General features: G+C 36.5%; 1 protein-coding gene across 1 annotated transcript in view; it reads right to left on the reverse strand.

Annotated features, from left to right (window-relative positions):
• fbxo41 (F-box protein 41) overlaps window positions 1–27,631 on the reverse strand; it is an 80,863-nt gene that overhangs the window by 26,660 nt on the left and 26,572 nt on the right. Inside the window, exons 3-4 of the mRNA XM_056456776.1 lie at window positions 8,780–8,984; window positions 3,951–4,024 (exon numbers count right to left, since the gene is read on the reverse strand). Of these exons, the coding sequence (XP_056312751.1) occupies window positions 3,951–4,024; window positions 8,780–8,984 (279 nt within the window). The remainder of the gene's footprint in view (window positions 1–3,950; window positions 4,025–8,779; window positions 8,985–27,631) is intronic.

The raw sequence follows: 27,631 nt of genomic DNA on the forward strand, positions 1-27,631 counted from the left end.
GAAGCATGCTAAGTGAACATTCTTGTTTATCTGAAAAACAATGCTGAAGTCAGATATTCTGCTTTGAAAATGTGCTTTCTGTGCCAGAACGTGTCTTTGTTTTGGTCACTTAACCTGCCCACTGCCACTTAAGCCAATTATATTTCAGCACCCCTGCTTGACAGCCGATTCGAATGTTATCACTCAATTGAATGGGCATTATGTGTAACAGTGGTTATCAGCTAACAGATATGGGCCAGTAGGGGCCTTCTGCACCTACTGGTAGACTCAGAAGGCTGTTATCATCCATACTCATGGTTAATAAGCTATAGATCACATACAGCTGCGGTCAAAGGTAGCGAGAATTATTTATATTATTTATTAAATTTCCCAATAATTCTATTTTATTAACGTCTACCCTACCCCAACCCTAAACTCAACCATCACAGTAATGTAAAAACAGATCTGGATTTGGAGTCTTCTCTATTAGTATAGCTGATTAACCATGAGGATGATGATAACAGCCTTCTGAGCATTTATCAGCTGATAACCACTGATAACACCCATTTAATTGAGTGATAACATTCGAAGCAGGAAAACCGGATATTTCATTTAATCAGTCATTAAAGTTCTCAAAGCATGCATACGATACCAAAATGCGATGTCGGGAGGACAGTAGCAGACTCCGAAATGAGACGCAGATTTAGAATTCCACATAAGGTTGTTACTAATTAGCAAACAATATAAATATTACGAATGTAAACATTAGATGAGCAGGTTATATTGAAACCCTGTGTCACTCATGTGACAAGATTTGCAGTATTAAAGCAATCAGGCTGTTTGCACCAGACGAAGCACAACAGAAATTTAAATACAGCCATTCAAAAGCACAGAATAGTGCACTCACTGCACCTCAACTTAATGGTAAGGTGTATAATATAATACATTTTAAACTTCTTTAACATTATTAAATGTAGATGCTGAATCACTGGTATGTGTTGGCTTGCACTGAAGTTCCATTTCAAATGGTTTATTTTATTTTCAAGATCTGAGGTGAACTATCTGCTGCTGCTTTCAGTGGTATGGCAATAAATGTCATGTTAAATGGCATTCAAACTCCCATTATTAGCATTTAACAGTAAATAAAGCACTAGGTGTACCTGAGGTAATCATTGTTAGTTTATCCTGTTGTTCAGCTGCGAGAGATATAAGCCATTCCTCAAATATAAACCTAAAATATACATTTCAGGTGTTGTTGAGAGTTTTAATATGGAAAATGTTCCTTCTATCGCTAGCCGTTGCTTTTATATAGAGCAAAATCAGCCTTAAATCAGCCTTTAGGCTTGACAGGCAGGCACACTGCTGTTGGTGTCGTCAATCTGGCAACCTGCGCTTGCGTTTGTTTTGAGCCAGGTGTGCAATACCTAGTTCAACCACTAGGTGTCAAACTTACATACTGCACTTTTAAAAGCAGAATTTATAGAATTGCAAAAAATACATACTTCACCCTATCTTATCCAAAATAAAACCCTTACAAAAAAATTACACTGTGAACATGAAAAATCTTTTAGGAATTTGGTTAAAAATATATATGCTTTGCTATCTGTTTTTCCACTATGTAGCCAAACTGATCTTACATACATGCTCTCGATAGACACACAAGAAGTGTTCACCACTCTTTCAAAAGCCTTGGGTACTGGTTGTTTTTGGCCTTGTAGTTTCAGGCACTTTTGGTTTCTACACACAGTAGTGTGTTTATGTTTGTGTGTTTCTTTTCGCATATCTTCTGCATGGCTGAGAGATTACAAACTGGTTTAACCCCCGAGGCAAATGCAACAGTCGAGTGATTTTTTTCCCCAGACACATCACAAACCAGGCTGACTCCAACAAAGCTTCCGCTCACGGCAGATAAAAACAAACTTGCTACTGTGCCATATTTGAGCTATAGCTGCTAAAGTTCTGGTGCCAAATTTAACATTAAATCTAATATTTCAAAGCTATAAAGCATACATTTTACATCTTATGATTGAGTCATTTAATTAGTCACTCAAACAAATTGCTCAAGCACATTAATTCCTTCAGGAGCTTGTAACTTTTACTTAACAATTAAATGATATGTTAATAAAAAAATAATAATAATCCAACAAACTGTGACACTACAGAGAAGTATTCAATCTTTCTCTAGGCAGAACCTGAGCTAAACACCAAATAACTAGGGTGTGAATGATGTAAATCAAATTAATGTAATAATACAAAGAATATTTAAATAAATTGCTCAAACTAAAACAATTTTTTATTAAATATCAAGCTTTCTTTCTTACTTTTAATGAGATTTTATGGACACTGTCCTTAAAATTAATGGGGCCTGTTGTCAAAAAAAGTGACCCAATAGGTTATTTGTACAAGTAGCATATTACAAGCTATAGTTATTCATTCATTAATTTTCTTTTCGGCTTAGTCCCTTTATTAATCTGGGGTCACCACAGCGGAATGAACCGCCAACTTATCCAGCATATGTTTTATGCAGCAGATGCCCTTTCAGCCGCAGCCCATCACTGGGAAACACATACATACTCATTCACACACACATACACTACGGACAATTTAGCCTACCCAATTCACCCTCTACCACATGTCTTTGGACTGTGAGGTAAACCGGAGCACCTGGAGGAAACCCACGCAAATGCATGGAGAACATGCAAACTCCACACAGAAACGCCAACTGACCCAGCCGAGGCTCGAAACAGCGACCTTCTTGCTGTGAGGCGACAGCACTACCTACTGCGCCACTGCGTTGCCCCTACAAGCTATAGTTTTTTTGCATTAAAATAATAAAGGTGTTCTGTTGTGTTTTGAAACATTTTTCCTTGCCCATCATTTTACCCTAAAGAAAGGCCCCCTAAATAGTGGCGCAGTATGATTCACTGTTTTGGTACTTTTGACAGTGGAAATGTAAATAAATGTGCACCTTAGATTAAATAAACAAAACTAACTAATCTATAATAAGGTACTGTACTCAACAGTACCACTGAACAGAAACAAGGAAATTGAGCTACACAAACACAAAATTATACCAAATACCAAATTACAACTAATAAAAGGACATAAATTATCATTAATCTTTTTTTGGCAGTCCAGCAGCACCCTTTGGGTTGTATTTCAGAAAGGTGGTGAACAACCTGTCATATTAAAATTTAAGACACAACACTTCTCTGCCACTGCTGATATAATTTGGCTTTGTTTTCACTGTCACTGAAGAGGCACTGTAACAATTTTTGTTTTTGTTTTATTTAATAAAATCTTAATTATTATACATGATAACATAATGCATGTGCACTGAAAACCCCAATAAGTTGACTGAACTAAAATAATTGAGTAAACTTGTTGCCTCAATTTAATTGAGTAATGGAGTCTCTCAAAACTTGCATATTTAAGTTTATTTAGTTATCATAGTAGACTATGCCTAAATTGTTCAGTTCACCAAACTTAAAGATGCAAGTTTTAGGAGACTCCATTACTCAATTAAATTGAGGCAACGATTTTATTCAATTAATTTAGTTCAGTCAGGGTTTTCAGTGTATATATATATTCACATTATGATGAATAATTATACCTGATGCCATTTGTTTTCTGATTTTAAAAAAGTTGCACATATTAGAATTTTACAGTGAAGACTACATTTGTGAAAATGACCTCTTTTTTTCAAAGTATTAATTATGATTTTGAGCTCACTAAACTTAAAATCTTAAATTTATGCATTTTGATGGTACATAAGTTAAATTAACTCATATTTTTAAGTGATAGGACCAAAATGCTACATTTTACGTTATGTTCAGTCAACTTAATTGTTTAAGTAAAGACAACATTAGGGTTTACAGTGTGTAATAACACAAATATGCAATTTTGATAAAAAAATGTAGCTGATGAAAAAACATCAATATATTTGAGAAGTCACACAAGGCAACACTTACGCAGTACTGGGTGAAGAACGTCGATCCGACACTTGGTACATTCCTCTGGATGCACCAGACAGACTGGAGTTTCTCTAAGAGGGAAAGAGTGAGAAATCAGTAGGGAAAAGATTCTTCAAAATTACACTGAACATTTCTGAAATACTGTAACAGAATCAAGACCGCAAGGTATGGCAATTGTTCAGACATTACATTTAGGTCAAAACTTTATTGACAAGAGTATCACTTAAACACTTTTACCTAACCATTCATTCTTAATGAGAACTAGCTTAAATCTGGGTTAACAAAAGTAGTTACTCAACCAGTTTTAAAGTAAAAATTCATTGTGTACAAAACAGTTAAATTGACAGCAGGTTGCGCTGCATGACTGATTGCTCACCTTACTAATTACTCATTTGTCATTTAGCTGCTTTTATGGTAATTAGCTCAACAATCTTGTGGTACAACCTGTGATTATATGCCTTGCTAAAAGTCTCAACCACACCAAATAACTGGTAAAACTTCCTCAATTACCGTTTACAGACAATCACACTCAAACTATGACTACAGTTCAACAACTGATGTCACATTGAATGTTTTGAAAGTTTCCCTTTCTGGACTCTTGGGAGTCTTGGGACTTTTGCTGTCTATGGAAGATGAGGGACCTCTCAGATTTCACCTAAAATATATTAAAGATGCAGTATGCAAGTTTGACACCCAGAGGTTAAACCAGGTGTTGAACTCCTGGTTCAAAACACTCGCAAGTGCAGGTTTCCAGATTGATGACAGCTACAGCAGTGTGCCTGACAAGGCTGATTTAAACCGTGTTCTATATAAAAGCAATGGCAGTGATAGATGGAACATTTTCCAACACCTGAAATTGATATTTTATAAACAGCTTCCATTTCTTGTAACCGAACAGCAGGATAAACTGACAATGATCAACTCAGGTACGGCTCATGTGCTTTATTCACTGTTAAATGCAAATAATGTGAGTTGGAATGCCATTTTATTGCCATAATATTGAAAGCAGCAGCAGATAGTTGAAATAGATAGCTGAGCTCAGATCCTGAAAATAAAGTAAACCATTTGAAATTGAACTTTAGAACGAATATCAGTGATTCGGCGTGTACATTTCATAATGTTAAAGAGGTTTAATATGTATTAATTAGATTATAAACCTTTTGTTAATGTGCAGTAAGTGCACTATTCTGTGCTTCTGAATGGCTGTATTTAAATTTCTGTCATGTTTCGTCTGGTGCAAACTGTCCAAATTGTCATGTAGTGTGTTGTTAGGACACGGGGTTACAATGTAGCATGCTCACCGAATGTTTCTGCTTGCAATATTATATTATTTCAATACTATTATAAATATTATACTTTAATAATATTATTTTCTAATAATAACCACCTTATGTGGAACACTGAATCTGCGTCTCATTTCGGAGACTGTTACTGTCCACAGGAGGTTGCGGATGTGTACTTTGAGAGCCTTTCTGACTGAATGAATGAAATACACTGATTTCCACTAAGGCAACCCGGGGTGCTGAAATATAATTGGCTAAACTGGCAGTGGTCGGGTTAAAAGAACCAAAATAAAGACAGACCTTCCAGCACTTAATGCACATTTTCAAAGCAGAATATCTGACTTCAGCATTGTTTTTCAGATAAAAAAGAATGTTCCCTTGCCATGCTTCTTAAATATCTGCAAACATATTATGGTATTTTTATGCTTTAGAAGAGTCAAAAACTTACATACAGCACCTTTAATTACTACTCAAAAAATTAACAAAGGTCTCAGGGGATTGGACATAAGAGTGAGTAACTATTAATAGAACTTTCATTTCTGGGTGAACCCTTTAAACAAACTGGAGTCTTTTATTTGTTGGAATTTTATTCCCCAAAGTCATGCAGCAAACAGGAAAACAGTGCCTTTAAATAACTGCTGTAGCTGGCTAGGTGATACACCCCAGAAAATGTGGGCCAAGCAAGGTGCCACAGTGCTGACAAGGCACACACACACATTCACAAACACACAGTGGGCGCAGCGCCCACAGAAAGAAAAAACAGCACTATTGATCTCTTGAGAGATCCATAAAGTGCTAGACAGAATAGTGGGAAATGCTTAAGAGGAGAGCAAGAAATCTGCATTTTTCCTTCTACTTTGCTTTTTTCAGCACCTGTTTTTGCTCTAATTTAGGCCAAATGTCCTGAATCACAGCCTGCATGCTCCTGAAACACTGTGCCCTTCTTCTGACATCACCGAGCGCTCTTCCTCTCCAGATAGTAGGAGACGGAAAGGCTTTGGCTGGCATTTGGGAACACAGACTGCGTGTGAACTGAAACTGAGTCAACAGTGCTGTGTGCTGTCTATATAAGTAAGTGACAAATGTAGATTGCTGTTTCTATGGTGATGAAGGGGGTCCCCGGTGATGTCAAAGTTTGAAGGTGTTGCCTGGATGGGCCATTAAGTCAACATTAAAAACACAAGAAAATCAATAACTATGAAGACTCTTGAGTTTTGTTCAACCCTGACTATTGCTAATACATTCAGTGGCCAACTGTTTCTACAAACTAAAGTCACTATTTCTATATTGAGTTTCATTTCCTCAGGGAATAACAGAAAACAGTTTTTCGGTGATCAGAATTGATTTACACTGAGAGGAGAAGGATGAAACCACTGAGCAACCAGCCACATTTTATTCTCATCTAGTGCACCAGGCCAATCTATAAGAGCATCTCTGGTGGTTTACAGAACTCAGGTAAGTATAGATGAGCATTTAGCACCAGGCATTTTTTGGGTGATGCACAAGATTTATTTATATCCCAACAAAACTGCAGACAGGACTGCAGCCATGACAAAGCACATTTAAGCAATTTAGGCCACTGTGGGTTATAAAAGCCATGTATAATTCTCTAAGAGGCCAAAAAAGGTCAAAAGTCAGCTTTTACATACAGTGCACATTACTGTAAATGTCTATAGAGACAATGTACACTCACCGGCCACTTTATTAGGTATACCTGTCCAACTGCTTGTTAATGCAAATCACGTGGCAGCAACTGTAGACATGTAGACATGGTCAAAACGATCTGCTGCATTTCAAACCGAGCATCAGAATTGGGAAGAAAGGTGATTTGAGTGGCTTTAAACATGGCATGGTTGTTGGTGCCAGATGGGTTGGTCTGAGTATTTCAGAAATTGCTGATCAACTGGGATTTTCACGCACAACCATCTCTAGGGTTTACAGAGAATGGTCTGAAAAAGAGAAAATATCCAGTGAGGGGCAGTTCTGTGGGCGCAAATGCCTTGTTGATGCCAGAGGACAGAGGTCAGAAGAGAATGGCCAGACTGGTTTGAGCTTATGGAAAGGCAACAGTAACTCAATTAACCACTTGATACAACCAAGGTGAGCAGAAGAATATCTGTGAACACACAATACTTCAAACCTTGAGGCGGATGAACTACAGCAGCAGAAGACCACACTGGGTGCCACTTCTGTCAGCTAAGAACAGGAAACTGAGATTACAATTTGCACAGGTTCACTAAATTGGACAACAGAAGATTGGAAAAACGTTGCCTGGTCTGATGAGTCTCGATTTCTGCTGCGACATTCGGATAGTAGATTTAGAATTTGGCATCAACAACATGAAAGCATGAATCCATCCTGCCTTGAATCAACAGTTCAGGCTGGTGGTGTAATGGTGTGGGGGATATTTTCTTGGCACACTTTGGGCCCATTAATACCAACTGAGCATCATGTCAACGCCACAACCTACCCAAGTATTGTTGCTTTATGAACACACTGTAACCATCTTCTGATGGCTACTTCCAGCAGGACAACACACCATGTCATAAAGCAAGAATCATCTCAGACTGGCATCTCAGTCACCAGATCTCAATCCAAAAAAGCACCTTTGGGATGTGATGGAGCAGGATATTCACATCATGGATGTGTAGCCGACAAATCTGCAGCAACTGCATGATGCTATCATGTCGATATGGACCAAAATCTCTGAGGAATATTTCTAGTACCTTAATCAATCTAAGCCATGAAGGATTAAGGCAGTTCTGAAGGCAAAAGAGAGTCCAACCCGGTACTAGTAAGGTGTACCTAATAAAGTGGCCAGCTAATAGGCTAATATATTTGGCTTGTATCATAACATTATAACAGATAAAAAGTAATATAGTGAAAAATTGCAATGCCAAATTCTCGTTTTATTGATTTGATCATATTTTAAGATATAACTAGTTTTTTTTATTTGATTTTGAGCAACATTTTCAGTAGCCATAACTCCAGCCTTAAGAAACGTTTATTACTATTACTACTATTTAGTTAGTACACACCCTACATGTTAAGCAATTAAATAGGGCTCCCATGGCCATCAGAAGGCACCTTGGTGTTAGACTTAAATGAAACAGTACAATGAGTCTGTGTAAGAGAGTTGTGTAGTGGAGCAGCTAGGAAGAGATGTTGAGAAACTTGTGAAGATTTGCTAAAAGCTCCCAAAATCTTAGGTTCAGTCCTGTTTTCAATGTATAAAACATTAAAAGATGCTCTGTTTGATATTATTGTGAAAATAGATTTTTTTTCTCTTTCAGCTCTTTGCAGTTGTTCTATTTTTAACCTTCTGTATCTGAAAGCCTTTGATGGCAAATTGAAGAGCTAATCCATGCCGATACAGTATCAAAACATTCCAAAATATGGACTTTACACTGGCATAAAGTCCAGTCACATCAAAATATAACTTACTGCCAGTGACGGATACTTAACCAACTTAAGTATAACTTACTGTCAGTGATTACAAGCATAATCTCTGAAATCTCTCAATACATTTCCTCATTATTTTACCTGTCGTCCATTAGATTTGGAGCCCAGACTGCAGTGTCCCAGGCTGCCGTTTGGGGTTGTGCCGCAGTTGCTGATTATCTGGAGCTGTTTCTCAGCGCGATCGGCCCGGTCCAACAGCTCCTCGATGAACTGCTGAAGACGCAGTTTAGCATTGGCTTCACGAGCAGCTGTTTCCTGTAGGAACTGGTCAATCTGGGACACTTCTCTGAATTAAGAGGAAATAAACAAGAGGGAAAAAGAAATATGTGACAAGTACAGAGTGGGACGAACAGTTAGAAATATTGATCAGTGTGTTTTGAGTGTGTTAATTTTAAAGTCACTCTATTATGCTTAATTGGAATATTGCCTACGATGTAGTATGTACTGTAACATAGTAACAAGAGCACACTCTTACTTACCACTCTTACTTTATGCACAAACAAATTTGCACAGTAACCATCTATGGTCTTTAATTTCTCCCCCAAAACCTTTCATACAAAAAAGAGGTTTAAAAAAGTGACTTTTATAAGTATTTTTAGTAGGGGAGGGCAGGGACGTACGACGAAAGTACCAAAGTGATTTTCTCGAAGCCCTGACAACATTTGCGTTCCAGGCTATAACAGCACATTCTAAATGCAAGCCTTGATTGAGCTGTAAAATATTGTGATTTTGGGACCGTGTCGTGCTTTTAACTCCAAATTTCAGTTCAAGAGTTCACACTTAGCTCACGATTTATACATAGCTTGTTTGGCATGCTGTCCCGGGAGAGAGCCCTGAGCTCAAGGTATCCTCGAGCCCAGGGCTCCCTCCTTTCACAGGGCGAGGGGAGACTGAGCTCAGGTCGATCTGAAACTCCCCCGCTGCTGAGGCCAAGGTGAACTTCCTGAAAGTAAGACATTAGAAAAAGATTTAGGCTTATTTTATCAATAATATAGAGCAGAACAGAAACACCAGATGGCCTAGGGAAGACCCAACGCCATTGGTATTCTTGCTGTGAGGCAAACGTGCTAGTCATTAGGCCACCGTGCCGCCCATTCTTGATAAAGGTGGAAGAAGGGGAGGAGGGGGGTTTCTTCCAGACGAAGATAGTTGTAGAGAGGAAATGAGGATATATATAGTTACTTGGGATCCTTTGATTGGAGGATCATGATTAGCTAATGTGGACCAGCTGGGTCAATCATGAGCACATGCTCCTCTCGAAATTAGTTTAACATTTAAACTTCACTTTTGAAGTGCAGACAGTAAATTATTGTAGCGGTTCTTTTTTCCTTATTACAAGTTGTGTTTCTCTTTTCATGTGTCACACTAATGATCAATCTACAGGTTATTTAGTGTAATAACGCATTCTTAAGTTTGAAATCTCTGAGTTTTTCAATTTAAAAGTAGATCCGGTTTAAATGGCAAGAGTTTCCTGTGTGGACGAAAGTAACAAGTTTATGTCCAACTGCTAATATTCAGACCTTATTTTTCGCTTCCACATTAGAGTTCGCAATGTTTGGATTCAGAAAAAAATAATGCATATTGCCAAAAAAACAAAAACAAAAACAAAAAATACTCAAAAATTATAGAAACATATTGAATTGTTGAATTGCTTTTGAAACATTTAATGGAACTAAAATTAAAAAACAAATGCCGTTTAATATTTTCTGCAAAAATAAAGGACAAATTATGTTTGCAGTGAACATTAATAAGGTCATAGTCAGATATATTTAAAATAAACAAGAGTAAATCTAGCAAATATTGTTGAGTTACTTCCATCCCTGCCTATGGGATCAAAAGTAACAATGTGCAATTTTAGTTTGAAGTGAAGTTATATTTGAGTTGTTCTACATTGATACAAAATAATACCTGATTTTAAAAGACCACTCTTGTGAGTTAGTAACCACAGCAAGCATATATTTCTGCTAAAAAACTTTATCTTTAAAATTTGATTTTTATGAAAAATGGTACTTCTGTGTTTCGTCCCCGCTCTCCCCTAGCTTAAAAATAATAGTATATTGTCTGGCTGCCTATATAAATATGAGCCACCAGTACTTTCTCTATTATTTTAAAACTTTATTTCGATAAAAATAGATCTGCATACAATCATTTATTCATTTTCATTTCGGCTTAGCCCCTTTATTAATCTGGGGTCACCACAGCAGAATGAACAGCCAACTTATCCAGCATATGTTTTGAACAAAACTAATTTATTAAAATAATATTTTAATCACCAAACATATTTAGAAATGGAAAGATAATACAATTAAATGCAAGCAAAGTATTGGGAAAAATACAAACTAGTGTACAAACTACAAAATGTCAACTAAATTTGATATAGTTTTTGTTTCTCTTGAATTTAGCTCTTTTAAAAATATTTTATTTAATATTTTTCTATAACTTATAAATTTGGGTTTACTAGTTTTGGATCTTTATCATAAGTTATTTATTTAGATAAGCTCCAGATTTGGCTTCAGTACTGACTAATCTAATGTACAGTATATGCACGCATATAATATTGTAAAGCTTCCTAAAGAAATTATTATTTACTATATTAGATTTGTGAGAGGTAATATAATGTAATGTAATGTAAAGTGTATTTATATAGCGCATTTATCGCGTATGGTCATACACCCAAAGCGATTCACAATCATGAGGGGGATCTCTCCACAACACCACCAGTGTGCAGCATCCACTTGGATGATGCGGAGGCAGCAACAGGACAACAGCGCCAGTGCACTCACCACACACCAGCTATAGGGGGAGTGGAGAGACAGTGGATGAGTGGCCAATTCAGTGGAAGGGGATGATTGGGAGGCCATGATGGTTAAGGGTCATGAATTTAGCCAGGACACCGGGGTTACACCCCTACTCTTTAATTTTAACGACCACAGAAATTCAGGACCTCGGTTTATTGTCTCATCCAAAAGACTGCACCCACTGACATTATAGTGTCCCCTTCACTATACTGGGACATTAGGACTCACACAGACCACAGGTTGCACGCCCCTTGCTGGCCTCACTAACACCACTTCCAACAGCAACCTAGTTTTCCCATGTGGTCTCCCATCCAGGTACTGACCAGGCTCAGGCCTGCTTAGCTTCAGTGAGTAACCAGTCTTGGGCTGCAGGGTGATATGGCTGTGCAGGTGTACTTATGTGGATATGACTGTGGAAGTGTACTCATAAATGTTGAGCATTGCATATTATGAAAAAATAAAGCTTTTTTTACCATTATGTACAGTAAGCCTATTGTAAGACACCTCCAAAAATCAAGCAAAATAAAGGTTCTGGAACTTTTAAATGTGCCGGTATGGTCTGACTTGACACATCCTCACCCTAACAGTATTTCCTTTAAAGAAATTAAAGTCTACAGAGCATTCAGATTTAAACCTGTCACACCTCAGCAAATGGGAAAGGGGCATCTGATACCACCTTCTCCCTCCCGTTTGTCCCTTTTCTCATACTTGTTTATCTTCTCCAGCATTCTGCAAATCCCTGGAGCGCAAATACAGCCAATGAAAGCACGACAACTGTTATCTCGGTGTAGGAAATGTCTCCGTACACATAAACACTGGCTTGCGCCTCTGTCGACACCATCACTTCAGATATTCTAAGCTTCTCCCACACTCATAGCAGATTCTCACGCAGTAGGACTTTTGATTTATGCCAGTATTTCGAGATGTTGACATTTTCGGTATGTCATCAACAGAGGTTGCAATCAACGTCAAAGTCCGCAGTGAGCATGCAGCGGTCCCTGTGCTGCTTTAATTATCCACTAAAATTAACAGCAGCGATTTATAAAGCAGAAACATGTGCGGAAATGTGATCTCAATGGTTTTTATGTAATTGTGTATTCTCAAATGATCCTGTAAGTAAATGACAATGATAAAGATCAGGCTCTATTGAATTAAGATGTCAGACCGACTCTAGTCTTCTTTGCAGCCTTTTAATAAATCACGGATCTGGCGTACATCATGTCTGTGATATTATTTCCAGATTATTTCTCTGGTGCAATAATTAATCAGGACTAAATCAAGACTTCTGTCACTGATCAGTAGGGAAGTCATGCCAGATCAAAACTGAAATATCATTTTGTTTTGATGTTCAGTAGATATTTATTCAGTTGTAAAGAGTTATTAATATGATTTACTTCTGTATCTGTTTGTACAAGAGAACATAGATTCGCATGTGTATGTATAGAAGTCTATGGGGAAAAAAGTGCAGTGTGACCGCAGCCTAATTCAAATGGAAGAACCAGTTTCAGTCTGATTACACACACAAAGCTGGAAACTCATTATGGACTGAATACTAGGACTATAAAGACACCTCATTCACACAGACATTGCTGAGTCTTGTTTTTCCCTGTGAATCATTACAAAGCATTATTCCTTGTTTGCCCTGCCATGGTGTGATCCTTGTCTTGTTTCCCGTTTTGTTGTTTTGCCTCCAGTACTGTTTCTAATTCTGTGTCTAATGAACGTTTTGTTAACATTTGTCTCTTTTAGTTTTTTTATTTTTATTTTATTTTTGAATTGAACTATGTTTGTTCTGATAATATATTATTTCCTAGTACCAATTTTCACAAGAGTTTTTTGTTCACTCAACTTCAGACATTTTAGGTCAGTGTGACTGATGTTTTCAAAAATTAGGTAAACATGAAAAAATTTGAAAGGAAATATGGATTTTTTTTTTTTTTTTTTTTTTTGCTCACTCAACTTCAGGCATTCAAGTTCTGCAGACAAAAAAGTTCAACTTAAAAAGTTTTGCTACAGAGTAGTTCACCTCTCCAGAAAACGAATAATCTTGTTAACCCAACTAAATGTTTTTGTATTACTGACAAATAATTTTAGGTCAGTACAGCTGATGTTTTAAAAGTTGAGTTAACAAGAAAAAGCAAAAGGAAATAAGGATTATGATTTTTTTTATTGTACTGGCTTACATTCAGTGTCCCACTGAAGAAGTCGCATTGGTTTGAATTGATCTAGAGATGGATACATTTCCATTTTTGTGTATAGCTTTAAATTCAAAACAATTTTTGTATTTTTTTTATTCTACTTCGTGAAACCTCTTTATTCACTCGACTGCAGTGTTCTTATTGTAGCAAAGGTCAAAAATGCTTTCGTTTACTAGGAACAGAGAGAATGACAGTCAATCAACACAGTGTAAACAAGACTAATTACAGGCCCTGTAATGAGTAGGCAGGGCAGAGCAGTGTGTGTTGACGGTGTTCACCACATGCACATCCACATACATTATGTCTGCCTCTGCCTTCACTGTATCTTCAATTGATGTAATGAGTTTTCAGTAATTAAAGGGCTGCCACTTAATTTCTTAGGTCAGCTTGATCTGTTTATCTACTCATAATGTGAGGGACCTCTTAAGGCAGAATAAGACTGTGATCAGTGTGTGTTTGTATTTAGAGACCCCAGGAAATTTAAATTAAAGTATTTTTTATTTAATTTTAGCTCATAAAATATGTGAAAATATTTAGTAGTAATAGTTTTATGGAAATTTGGGCATTTTCATTTACACCAAAAAATAAAATAAAAATAATAATAATAATAATTGGAATTACACAATTTTTTAGGGTAAGTGGTTGCAAACAATTTTCATGAGCTGAATTTAAACAAACAAATTAGGTTGAACACTACTACATTTAATTTGTTTGTTCAAATCCAGCCCATATAAATTGTTTGCAACCACTTGTTTTTCACAACCACAATTTTATTAAAATTAAAAATTGTAAATACAATGAATATTTTTTTCAGTGTAGTAGTATTGTCAGTAAACAAAATAAAGCAAGTAACAATAGGTAGGTTTCCATAAAAAAATTTGAATTAAATTTATACGCGAAACTAATTTACCGCATAAAAAACGTATGAATAAAGCAGCGTTTTCATCCTATGAGTCAAAGCGAACAAAATTGTCACTTCCTGATAAACTGGCGCCAAATATCAACAGTAAAAACTGAATTTGCTGTAGTAGGAGAAGATGCTTGAATCTTTTCTTTATTTAATAAATGACTTGCATCTCAGAAGACAAATGCCGACACGCAATGAACACCTGGTGGCGTTTGAAGCCATGAGACGCGGAGCACAGACGCTCTTGATTCTGGAGGTAATTAATAATATAATAACATTATGAATGACCAAAACAACATTTTAGATGCTTTACAATGTGCTCAGGCTGCTGGTTTATCCATTCGCACATATTTTTTATCATCACATGATCTCTTACAACAAAACTTTTTTAATGCACATACTGGAATTTGTTCGGTAAAATTGTTTCTATCGCGGTTTATTGGCATCTTTTGTAACCGAATAAAAAGTTTATCCTATAGCATATGTTTTTTATGTGCATTTTTAATATCTATGCGCATATTGCCATTTCCATCAACCAATTTTTATGCGCATATCCAAAATGTGCATTAAAATAGGTGAATGTAAACATGATTGGCTCATGTTGTAAGCAAGAGTGTTTAAACAGACGTGAGACTTCTTATTAAAGAAATTCCTCTCAAATATCCTATTTGTTTTGACCAGTTGTCATATTCTGAAGAAAAAAATGACAAAACTAAATGACACCATTTTTATCAGAAACTTGGAAACAAAATGTTATGAGAACTTCTTAAAATAAAACAAATAATAACACATTACCCAAACCCACACAAGCAATTTAATTAAGGAAAATTATATTTGTGTTTTGTTTCAATTATTAATGCAATATCAACTATTATTATCAAAGTCCTTTTAAGGAAACACTGCAGCAATCTTTGAAAAGCCTCTTGGGCAGTATGCTCAGGCATTCTGTCTGAATGGAGAAACATCAAATTCTCGAAATCTGTTTGCCAAGCTTATGATTACATTACATTGTTAGAACAACCAATAAAACTAATCAACAACTGTCTCATAAGATTCATTTTTAAACATCCGAATCAAACAAAATCTGCGTATTTTCAGGTTGCCCGAGCTAATGTGCATGTGCACTCGAAAGGAACCAGATCACGACACCAACCTCATTTCTGGCCGTTCTACACATTATAATCATCTGGATAATACTTCGTCAAATCACGCAGCTCTTCTGAAGTAATCCACAACTTGATTTTGATGGTGAATCTCCTCCAGAAATGACTCTTTGTTTACAAGTTTGTGGGCGTTTGAGTAGTTGCTGTCATGTGTTGTGCGTTTGAGAGGATGGACTGTACCTCGCGTTTGTTTCATACAGATTATAATATCAAAAAAACTTTTGTTTTCAATGTTTTTATGTCTGTGAAGCAAGTATTCATTGAGATTTCAGTGTTTTTGTTGACCACCAAACTGTTGTAAAAGCACACATCTGGTCCGAACTTTTCCATCAGTCTATAGTGATCGATGATTGGCTCCTGTACTAGTAGGCGGGACTTCATTCGCAATATTGACCAAAACACTTTACCCCATTCAAAAAAACACAAGTGACATGTTTTGTGTATTCTATATTCTTTTTTATTATTTATTTAATTGCTATGAAAAGAAGAGGTGGCATTCTCTGAAATGTGTGCACATTATATGGTTCGTCTAAAATTGGAGGTTTATTCAGTGTATTTATCACACAGCTTCTACTGTAAAACTAACAATCAAATTAAATCTTAACTGGAGATGATAGAGCATGGTTTAAACTAGTCTGTACTGTATACAGTATAAGAACTGGCACAGTGTTCAGTGAGACTCACAGAGTGTGTGATAACCTCTGTGCCTGGCTACTTCCACACAGTTCTTATCTAAAGCAAATGGATTAAAACTGCTGTTTTGATGTTGATGTTGATATGGTGTTGATATGGTGTTCTCCAGAAACCAGTTGTATGGACTCCAAGGGGAAACGGTTTGAAATGTATGACCAAAAGCACATGCTGTTCTCATGGTTGTAGCTTATCAAAAAATCCGGCCCAGGCTCATTGGAGATATGTGCTTTAGCCCAGGGGTCCCCCAAAATACTTTTCAGCCCGCGACCCCCAAAATAACAATTCCAGTGACTCGCGAGCCCCACTATCCTCAGAGGTGGTTATAAACACACAAATAAAAACTATATAAATACAAGAATATTGAAAACACAAAAAAGTGCAACAGTCTAACACCCATATAATCTTTATAGCCATTATTAATTTGTTTTATTTAATATTAACCTCACTTAATGAGAATGGTGGGCACAATGACCAAAGACACAAAGACCATTCTTGATTTAATTTTGGAGATCATCCTCCATGTTCAGTCATGGCCTTTATTTTTTAATGTACGTGAGTGCCGTAAAGGTGTCAAAGTTTAACACTGTGCCGTAAAATGAATCCTGCATCTAACACTATTGCTCTGTTGTAAATCTAGCAAATAACCCCATGGGTCGCAATCCAAAGAAAAAAAATGAGAAGGCTGATGGTTTTTTATTTGCATGTTGTTTTTAAAATATTAAATACTATTTGTATCTTCTGTAGGTTATAAATAAAATATGGTTATTCTAATAGTTTAATAACAAATATTAGATTTTTGGAAATCATCAAGCGACCCCCATCATTGTCTTGTGATCCCTACTTTGGGAAATACTGACTTAGCCTACATTTTGCAAACCATAAAATATGTTGCTCCAGGTATGTTTTGTTGCACTTGGTTAAACTCACCATTATGTTGCTACTATGCCAGTATGATTTTTTTTTAAACAGGTCCAAATAATGCATTGTGGTCACTTTTACAAAAGCATATACAACCAATCTTAACCTTGTAACTCACAGCTGGTCTATTTTTAAAGATTTGTACATTTTTATTCAAAAAGGGAGAACATGAATGAGCCTAGAGCTGCACAATACCGGAAAAATATGCAATGTTGTTGAGTATAGCGAGAATGACGTTTCTTACAATATAACATTTTGCTAGAAAGCTATAGTTATTTTTATTAGCTATTTTAAATCATTTATTTAATCATATCAAAATAAGCAGGTAAAAGATACTTCTTAAGATCTAAATCAAACTAAAAACTGTGTGAATATGCAAACATTTAGTCTTCAAAACCAACATAGGCTCATTCTGAAAGCGTAGCCCTTTATACATTTTTGGAGATTGTGAATTATGTAGCCAGAGCCTCATAATTCATGTTAAATCGGACGTTAAATCGAACATTAATGGAACGGTATGATGCTGTTCCTTTTCGCGCTAAGCAGCTGACTGCTTACCTTCCTATGAGTTTGTCCGTTAGCTCGACATGTACGTCGGCAGACTTATGACACAGAATGGAGTTGACCGCGACGACGGGGTTCGAGTCAGGTAAAGAACAGTTCCAGAAAGCAGGTAAGACAAAAACAAAAGCTAAAAAATAAAATAAGTAAAAAACAGGGTGAGAACATGGTAAAATCGGAAAACATGGTAAAAATCAGGGCTTTTCTTTTTCTGGATTGCTGTTTAAAACACTGCGGTTGGGTTTAGGGAAGTGGGTGGCCTGGTCAATCGGTGCTTTTTAAAACACTATTGGTTGGGTTTAGGGAAGGCAGAAGGTGGGGGGATCGGTCGGGTTGGTCAGTCAGTAAATCATTCAGATGACAGCATTTGAGATATGAAACAGCTTCCTCTGATGGATTTGCGAAAACAAAAACTACAAAAAAGGTAGCTCCTGGGACGTATTTTGCTCTCTCCATAAATGTATAGAGGTACGTAATCAGATTGAGCCTGGGTTGTTCAAAACACTGAATGAGTGAAAACCACAGTAGATATTCTGACTCCTTGTCTGTTGTCATTTTCCATTCTTGTATTTTAGCCTTTAAAACACTATGAATGAGTGAAAACTACACCAGATATCCTGACTCTGATTGGTTGTTGTCATTTTTCACTTTAGTCTTGACTCTAGTCATAAGTACTGTATTTATTTTCTCCTCTGGGTTTACCTTTAGGTTGCTCCAGCCAATAGCAGAACAGCAACTACTGCGGAGGTATTTAAGCATCAATATAGGGCTGGTCAAACTTAACAACCAATGCATAAAATAAATATCATTTATCATACATGATTGCCATATGTTTGTTGTATATACCATTATTGCGATGACAATAATATTGTGATATATTGTGCATCCCTAAATGAGACTTTTATTCCACGAACTCTGTTGCAATCACTTTGGACTCTGAGGAACTGGACTGAACTGCATGACGCTGGACGGTGGTGCAGCTGGCACACAAGGTTCAGCTTGTATTCAGAGAATTATGAAAAAGGAGGAATTTATTTTAAAAGAGACCTTGATCCTTCAATGACTACAGACTGTTTCCATGGGAACAACTGTTGGTTGGCAGTCAGAAATGTCTTTAAACAATAATGTTTCTTACTGCTATAGGGAAAAATATTGAACAGTGCACCAGGGGTTTTAAAGAACACTATACTTACATTTCAAAAGCTATTTTATTCATATTGAAAGACTGATATGCCATTCATATAAGGTAAGATGACTAATGCAAGGTGTACAAAGTATAATATCTCCGTTGCATAATACAGAATTAATTTAGCACAGACGCAACTGAATATGAAACACTTATAATAACATCAGTTTTTCTATATGCTGTATGTAATAGTTAAATCATGATATGTTTGTAGCACACGGTATACAGGGTCTGTTAACAACACTGAATGGTGTTCCCTAGAGATGTGTCAAGCATTTTTAGTATGAAACAGACAAAAACTCTTCCTAACTAATTAGCTTATCAGTTGTTGGACAACAACATATTAAATGTACATTGCATACAAATGAGCTATTTAAATGAGCTAACAGACTTGCTGAAGATGATGGAAATGGAAATGAGCTATTAGCTGCATCTCGCCTCTTGTGAGAATGATGTTGTTTGTGCAACATCCCTGAGAAATTAATTACATAAACTAATGTATTTTCACAAATGAAGTCAATTTTCTATCTTATGGTGTGCAATATGGAAACAGATTTAGTTTTCAAGATTTGAAAACTGCCTTTAATAACAGAGTAATTTAAGATAGTGAACATACAATACAGTTCATATATTTAAGCAAAATACTTAATAATATATATTCATTTATAGATTCATTCGGCTTAGTCCCTTTATTACCGCCCTAATAATATATATATATATATATATATATATATATATATATTATTAGTTCAATTAGGTATCATTATCCAGCAAAAAATAGTTTGATTTGTAGATGATACAACAGTCTACACTGTAAAAATTGCTGGGTTCCACATAACTGATTTGAGTTGGGAAAACATGAAGGAATTAAGTTAACTTTCAAATGTAAGTGGATATTGTTGTCTCAAAGAAACTGAAGAATTGTGTTGTTTCAGCTTATTTTATATAAGTAATTTGAAAAAAAAAACAGCAATTGTCATTTTTTTGTGTGTACGATGATTTATATAATCTAAGACAACAGGCACGTCATGCATATTTCTGAAGAATGTTGGTTGCTGGTACTCATCGACTACCATGGTAGGAAAAAACTTACAATGAAAGTGAATGAGTGCCAGCTACCAGCATATTTCAGAATATTATATTCTACATTATTTTGTCTTCAACAGAGAAAAGAAACTCAAATAGGTTTTTAGTGAAGGATGAATTTAAAATGAAATATTTTTCTAAAATCCTCTGTTTGTGCAAGAACATTATTACATTTGATTCACAGACTAAATAAATGGTCCTGAGCATAAGATTAATTCATTATTTATTTGCCTCTCTATATTATATAAAATGCCAGTGACCATTGACTTACATTTTAGGAATCACCAAGGACCACAATTTCAGCAAAAAAAAGTCTTCTTTAATGTTTTACTGAAGAAAAAAGACAAGAAAAAAAACAACAACTACATTTTGTTTCAAACTGGTAGGTTCAGAAGGTTGTAATTTACATACATTTACACAAGTAAATACATGGACTCAATGATGGGCTAAAAATCAGTGGGTTTCTGCACACACAGATTCCGTGTGGGTCTACTCATGGTTAATCAGCTATAGATCACATATGGCTGCGGCTGGAAGTTAACAAGAATTATCTATATTATTTATTAAATTTCCCATTGAGTGAAGTTTCATAATCTAATTTCATGAGGAGCACAAGATATGATTGAGCACGGCTGGATTCTCATTAGTAATCAGTAATAATCCAATCAGATCGATCCAAGCTTACAATAAATAGACCAATTTTACCCTACTGCCTTATCTTTGTTTTGGAAGAATCCCCCTTCCACCCCATCGCCTCCTTTTCCTCCCTTTTCTAAGGGGAGCTCTGGAGACCTACCTCGGACCCCTTTTATATGCTTATTGACCAGGTGGGAGCCTTGGGCTCAATTATCTCCGAGCTCAGTTTTTCTCCTAGGACCGCATGCCAAACCTACTATGAACACCAAGCATATCTAAGTGTGAACTCTTGAATTGTATTTTATTCATGTCTACCCCTACCCCAATCCTAAACCGTCACAGTACTGTAAAAACAGATCTGGAGTCTTCTCTATTAGTATAGCTGACTAACCATGTGGATGGATGATAACAGCCTTCTGAGCCTACCAGAGGGCCCCTACTGGCCCATATCTATCAGCTGATAACCACTGATAATGCCCATTCAATCAAGTGATAACACTCGAAGCGGGTGTCATTTCATTGTTTGAATTTTGTAAAGAAGTGAATGAGCTGAAAGCACTTAAGTATGTTTTTATAAAAGCGCAAAGCTTGTTGTGATTTACTGGAGTGGAGAAACATGAGTTCATTCATCAACTGAAAACAACATTGACTGAAGGACTGATTCTTGTGGTTTGAGGATGGATATGGGTTTATCAACATGAGAATCTATCAGCTGTAATCTGCTGCAAAGTTTCATGCTTAAAGTAAGCCAGTAAATTTTGATGAATGCATGCAGATGAGAAAATAGAGATGTTGACTGGATATAAGAGCTGCTCATCTGACACTTAACATTCCTCCGCACTAATGTAGTGACAATTATTTCAAGCACGCGTAAAAATAGCAGCAGAGGTCTAATCAGCAGCTCACTGTATTCAGAATAGTAAAGGATTATGTAATGCATAAGCAACACAGTGTCTCCAGACAATATCAATGATAATTAGATACAAGAAACAGATGAAACACGAGTGAGTAATGAGGTGAAATTAGAGGAGGGTAAAAACGGGGTCTTGGAAAGCTTTGGAAGTATTAGTTTATTAGCTTGAATAAATTACACTCGCGCTGCAAGGACGTTCATGCTATATAGTCACTCAACCGACCCTCATACAAGTGGCAGATTTATGTATTCGCATGCAACAAAATGTACAAAGAGGTGTCTAGACAACAGCCTCATGTCCTCAAATTTGTGCCAGTCCTGTAATTTTGGGATCGGTGTGACAGGATAGGTCACAGAAAAAGACAGAAATAGAACATTTAGCGGAGATATGTTCTGAATAAAGAGAGGGTATTATGTGAGCCCCTTATGAACAGAATACTAAACACACACATAAAGCAAGTCAGGCAGTCATTCACAGCTCTGGCCTCAAGATGAATATTATCTTCAGGCTGTCGTTTTTTTATGGAAAAAATATCTAATGGTGTTGTTTTTTTCTCATAATAACTGTAACTGCAATTAAAAATGTGACATACAGTATACACTCACCGGCCACTTTATTAGGTACACTTTACTAGTACCGGGTTGGACCCCCTTTTGCCTTCAGAGCTGCCTTAATCCTTCATGGCACAGATTCAACAAGGTACTGGAAATATTACTCAGAGAATTTGGTCCATACTGACATGATAGCATCACGCAGTTGCTGCAGATTTGTCGGCTGCACATCCATGATGCAAATCTCCCGTTTCATCACATCCCAAAGGTGCTCTATTGAATTGAGATCTGGTGACTGTGGAGGCCATTTGAGTACAGTGAACTCGTTGTCATGTTCAAGAAACCAGTCTGAGATGATTCGCGCTTTATGACATGGTGCGTAATCCTGCTGGAAGTAGCCATCAGAAGACGGGTACACTGTGGGATGGACATGGTCAGCAACAATACTCAAGTAGGCTGTGGCGTTGAGTAATTGGCCCAAACTAAGACAGGATGGATCCATGCTTTCATAATGTTGACATCAAATTCTAACCCTGCTATCTGAATTTCGCAGCAGACATCAAGACTCATCTGACCAAGCAACATTTTTCCAATCTTCTATTGTCCAATTTTGGTGAGCCAGTGTGAATTGTAGCCTCAGTTTCCTGTTCTTAGCTGACAGGAGTGGAACCTGGTGTGGTCTTCTGCTGCTGTAGCCCATCCGCCTCAAGGTTCGACGTGTTATGCATTCAGAGAAGCTCTTCTGCAGACCTCGGTTGTAATGAGCGGTTATTTGAGTTACTGTTGCCTTTCTATCAGCTCGAACCAGTCTGGCCATTCTCCTCTGACCTCTGGCATCCACAAGGCATTTGTGCCCACAGAACTTAAGAGATATACATTTTTTCAGACCATTCTCTGTAAACCCTAGAGATGGTTGTGTGTGAAAATCCCAGTAGATCAGCAGTTTCTGAAATACTCACACCAGCCCATCTGGCACCAACAACCATGCCACGTTCAAAGTCTCTTAAATCCCCTTTCTTCCCCAGTCTGATGCTCGGTTTGAACCGCAGCAGATCGTCTTGACCATGTCTACATGTCTAAATGCACTGAGCTGCTGCCATGTGATTGGCTGATTAGAAATTTGCATTAACGAGCAGTTGGACAGGTGTACCTAATTAAGTGGCCGATGAGTGTATTTACTGATTGATTTCTTAATTGATTAACTGTTCTTGACTTTAGAGCACAGGTATGGAAGAAAACTGTGATATAAATAATTATTATATTGTGTGTGTTATAAATATTCCTGTATATACATTGCTCAGCATAAATAAGTACACCCCCTTTTAAAGATATCTATTTTTATAGATTTCTCAGTAAATATAAAGGTCATATCCAGTAAATTAAGATTTTTGTTTCTGAACTACTTTAGGAATAGAAAAATTATACATTTAAATTCAAATGAGTTACCGCAACATTTTTTTTAATTCAACTAAATTTTATATTTTAGGTAATCTCTTGATTTTTCTTATTTATTACATTATTATTAAATAGTTTTCACTAACATATTAATTTGGGTGTACTCATTTTTTGACTGTGATCTTAAGTCTTTTTGCTAGATTAGTGCCAGCTTTGGCTAAATACTAAGTAATCTAACGTATATTCAAAAAGTTTGCATGTTCTCCCCGTGTTCGCGTGGGTTTCCTCCGGGTGCTCCGGTTTCCAAGTCCCACAGTCCAAAGACATGTGCTATAGGTGAATTGAATAAACTAAATTGGCCGTAGTGTATGAGTGTATGTGTAAATGCAAGATTGTATGGGTGTTTCCTATTACTGGGTTGCAGCTGGACGAGCATCTGCTGTGTAAAACATATGCTGGAGTAGTTAGTGGTTCATTCCGCTGTGATAAATCAGAGACCAAGCCGAAGGAAAATGATTGAATGAATGAACAGAGATCTGTGAGGGGTGTACTCATTCATGTATATATTATTATCATTAGTATATTATATTATCATTTATATATTTCACTATAATAATTATGAATATATATTTTTGTGGCATTCACTAATTGCAAGACAGATGAATAATCATGGTCCACAAACCTACATTTGCATAATAATGCCACAGACACCGGATCTGTGAATATTCACATGTAAAGCAGCTGAATAGGACATTGTGACACAAATGAACATCCAATGGATTCAAGGATGATCTCTGTTTAATATGCAGCAAGAAAATGCTACAACAAAGATGCCAACAGCAAGCCAGATGAAGCAAGCACATAACTGCTTTTCAGAATCTCCATGGTGATATAAATCCACTCATTCGATCAGTTAGAAATGTAATAAGTTAGAACAAGCTGAAGGTCTGTGTTTAGCTTCAGACGGCATGCATAAAATCAGCAAATCGAGCCAGTGAGGGAAAGAGCGAGTCTACAGAGGACGATCAGAGATCAGATGGGGATATGAGGTGCTAACAAGATCGAGGTGACAGAGAGAGGCAGAAAGAGAGAGCCAAGGAAGGGCGCTGAGGGTCAGAAAACAGAGAGGTGAGAGAGAGAGGAGAGAGAAATGAGGCCTCTTTCTTTCTACCTGCCAGCGGTGCGTGACCGGTTTTTCAAGAAAGCTCTAATCCACAGGCAGCTACAAATCAATCACAGCGGGTGTGTATTTCAGATGAAGTCCTGCTGAGAATATCCCACTCCGCATGATGCTCTAACTCAGACCCCTCTACCAGCTCAATCACTCCTCTTATGGGCTTCTAAATTCAGTAGATGAAACAAAAATCATTTTGATATGATATTTGATGGAACACAAGTAGTTAAAAGACCCTTTGTGACAACTTTAAACAGGGGCTTTAAGAAATGGTAGTGTCGTAGTCCAGTATTTTTCCATTTCATATTTTTCTTGCAGTCAAAATACAGCCTTTTGAAAGATCCACTCTTAAAAAATAATGTTTTTCCATTGCACAAATGTTCCTTTACAGTGGAAAAAGGGTCTTTAGATTTTTATGGCATCACTGAGTACGTGTTCATGGGCACCTATACTTTGATCCTAATACGATTAAGACAATACTCTGATAAAGATGTAAACATGATCACCTTAATCTGACTAAAATCATAATCCAACTGTACAAAAATTGAATTAAGATGTGGAGTAATCCTATTTTAGCCACATTACTGAAGTGCAGTATATACATGTAAAAACTGTAATCAAACTATTACAATCATGTAGTACTTTTTGCTACATTCTGCGACAGGACATACAAGGCAGTTGTCAGACATTTGACAACAAACAAATGAGAATGGCTTCAAGCTAGAGAGCATTTTTGGTGCGAGCGGGAAATGATAACTATTCTGAGAATTCTTGAAAAGATGGACATTATGAAGTGCCTTGGTTTTGAAGTGACTTTGTCACGGGGGCATGAATGAAAAGTTAGTGAATGAAATGGCAGAGCTGGCTGTTGCTTGAGAATTTGTTTTTGCAGCAAAGTGTGAGAAATAAATTGCAGTTGAAATTGTAGCAAAATTAAAAACGCAACGACCCAAATCACATCTGGTGCCATGATGAACATATACTGTTGTTGTGTGCAAGAGAAAACTAGCGTTGAATGGTGATAGAATAACAATCAAACTATGTACTATAACATGTATAACGGAAACTTGAACGGATAATTCATAAAGCAACTCATGGAAACACCTTAATCATATTATTGTCTAATTCAGATTAAACCACATAATTTGATTACTGATGTCCATGTAAACATAGTCACTCTGAAAACCTCCATTTAAAATATTTATTTTTAAGAGTGTTTATAATGTTTTGTTTTTTTTTTTGAGCCGGAGATTGCAATACCCCGCCACCGTCCCAGCAGCAACCCGCTAGCGAAAAACACATATGGTCCCATTTACACTAATACGTCTTACTTTTAAAATGACATTTTAAAATGAAAACGATCCACGTCAACACTTTCATCTAGCAATTATTAACAACCGCAACATTCTGCATTTTTTTTCTTGCCTGTCGCCATGATTATAAGTGATGAGAAGTTCAACGGAGCAAACGTTACGTGCATATTGCGCATTCACACCGACCGTTACTCTGACATAGGGACATAAGTATTTTATATTATTATAAAGTATCTATAATATTTTATATTAATTTTATTTATTTATTTAAAAAATATTTATTATTTACTGTCACTTTCTGTCAGAGACATACACATTTTTTTCTTTCCTAAGGGGTGATTATGAATTGACTGATAGGCCAGATCAAATAGTCTCGTGGCCCGCGAATGGCCCAGAGGCCGGACGTTCCCCAACCCTGTTATAGAAACATAGAACATCACTAAAGCTATGACTAAAATTAAAAATGAAACAAATTCAAACTACAGTTACTCGATACTAAAATGACACTTAATAACATAGACATCTAATAGACATCTAAATGACTAAATGATTAACACTCCATTATGACAGTAAAATCTTACCATGATAACATGAATATGCTTTTATGCAATGTGAGTTTCAGCTTGAGTTGCTACAGATGAATAGAGAAGGAATGTATGTGTCAGTGACATTATAAAATCAGAAGTGACAATGGTGAAAGATCTGCAATTAGAGGCAATGGCCCGTAGGGTGCAGTTGAGTTTGCATCAGCTCTTAGAGAGATGCAATAAAAACATCTGCAGACCACAGGAACACAAGCCTTCATAACACAGCGTTACAGGAATAGTTCACCGGAATTAAAATTCACAACTTTTGTTTTCAAATTAGGTCATTACAAACTTGATTGACTTTATCTCTTTCGCACAACATTATAAGAAGATATAAGCATAAGAAGATATTGTTAAATATGCATGCAACCAAACATTATTTATGCACATTGACTTCAAATGACAAAAGATGTTTCCAAAAAATAACTATTTTTGTGTGTGCCACAGATGACAGTACGTTTGTGGGATCATATCAGGGTGAGTGCATGATTTATTTATGCGTACTGTCCCTTTTAACTGTCTGTATGTTCAGGCTGCTATAAGTTTTTGTTTATGAAGAGATGCCCGGGGCACCTACAAACTATGCAAATTCTGAGGAAATACAAGCTGAGGGGAAAAACATGGATGAAATACTGTTGAATTGACTTTAAAAAAAGTAAAAAAAATAAAATAAAATAAAAAGATGCTTAGAAAGATTCCAGTCTACCACAGACTTGAATAATACACTACCTGACAAAAGTCTTGTCAACAATCCCAGTTGTAAGAGCAACATTAAAAACTTGACTTCTAATTGATCATTTGGAAAAGTAGTAGAAGGTAGATTTTTCTGATGAATTATCTGTTGAACTGCATC

The sequence above is a fragment of the Danio aesculapii genome, chromosome 1 (assembly GCF_903798145.1).
Source record: "Danio aesculapii chromosome 1, fDanAes4.1, whole genome shotgun sequence".
Lineage (NCBI taxonomy): Eukaryota > Metazoa > Chordata > Actinopteri > Cypriniformes > Danionidae > Danio > Danio aesculapii.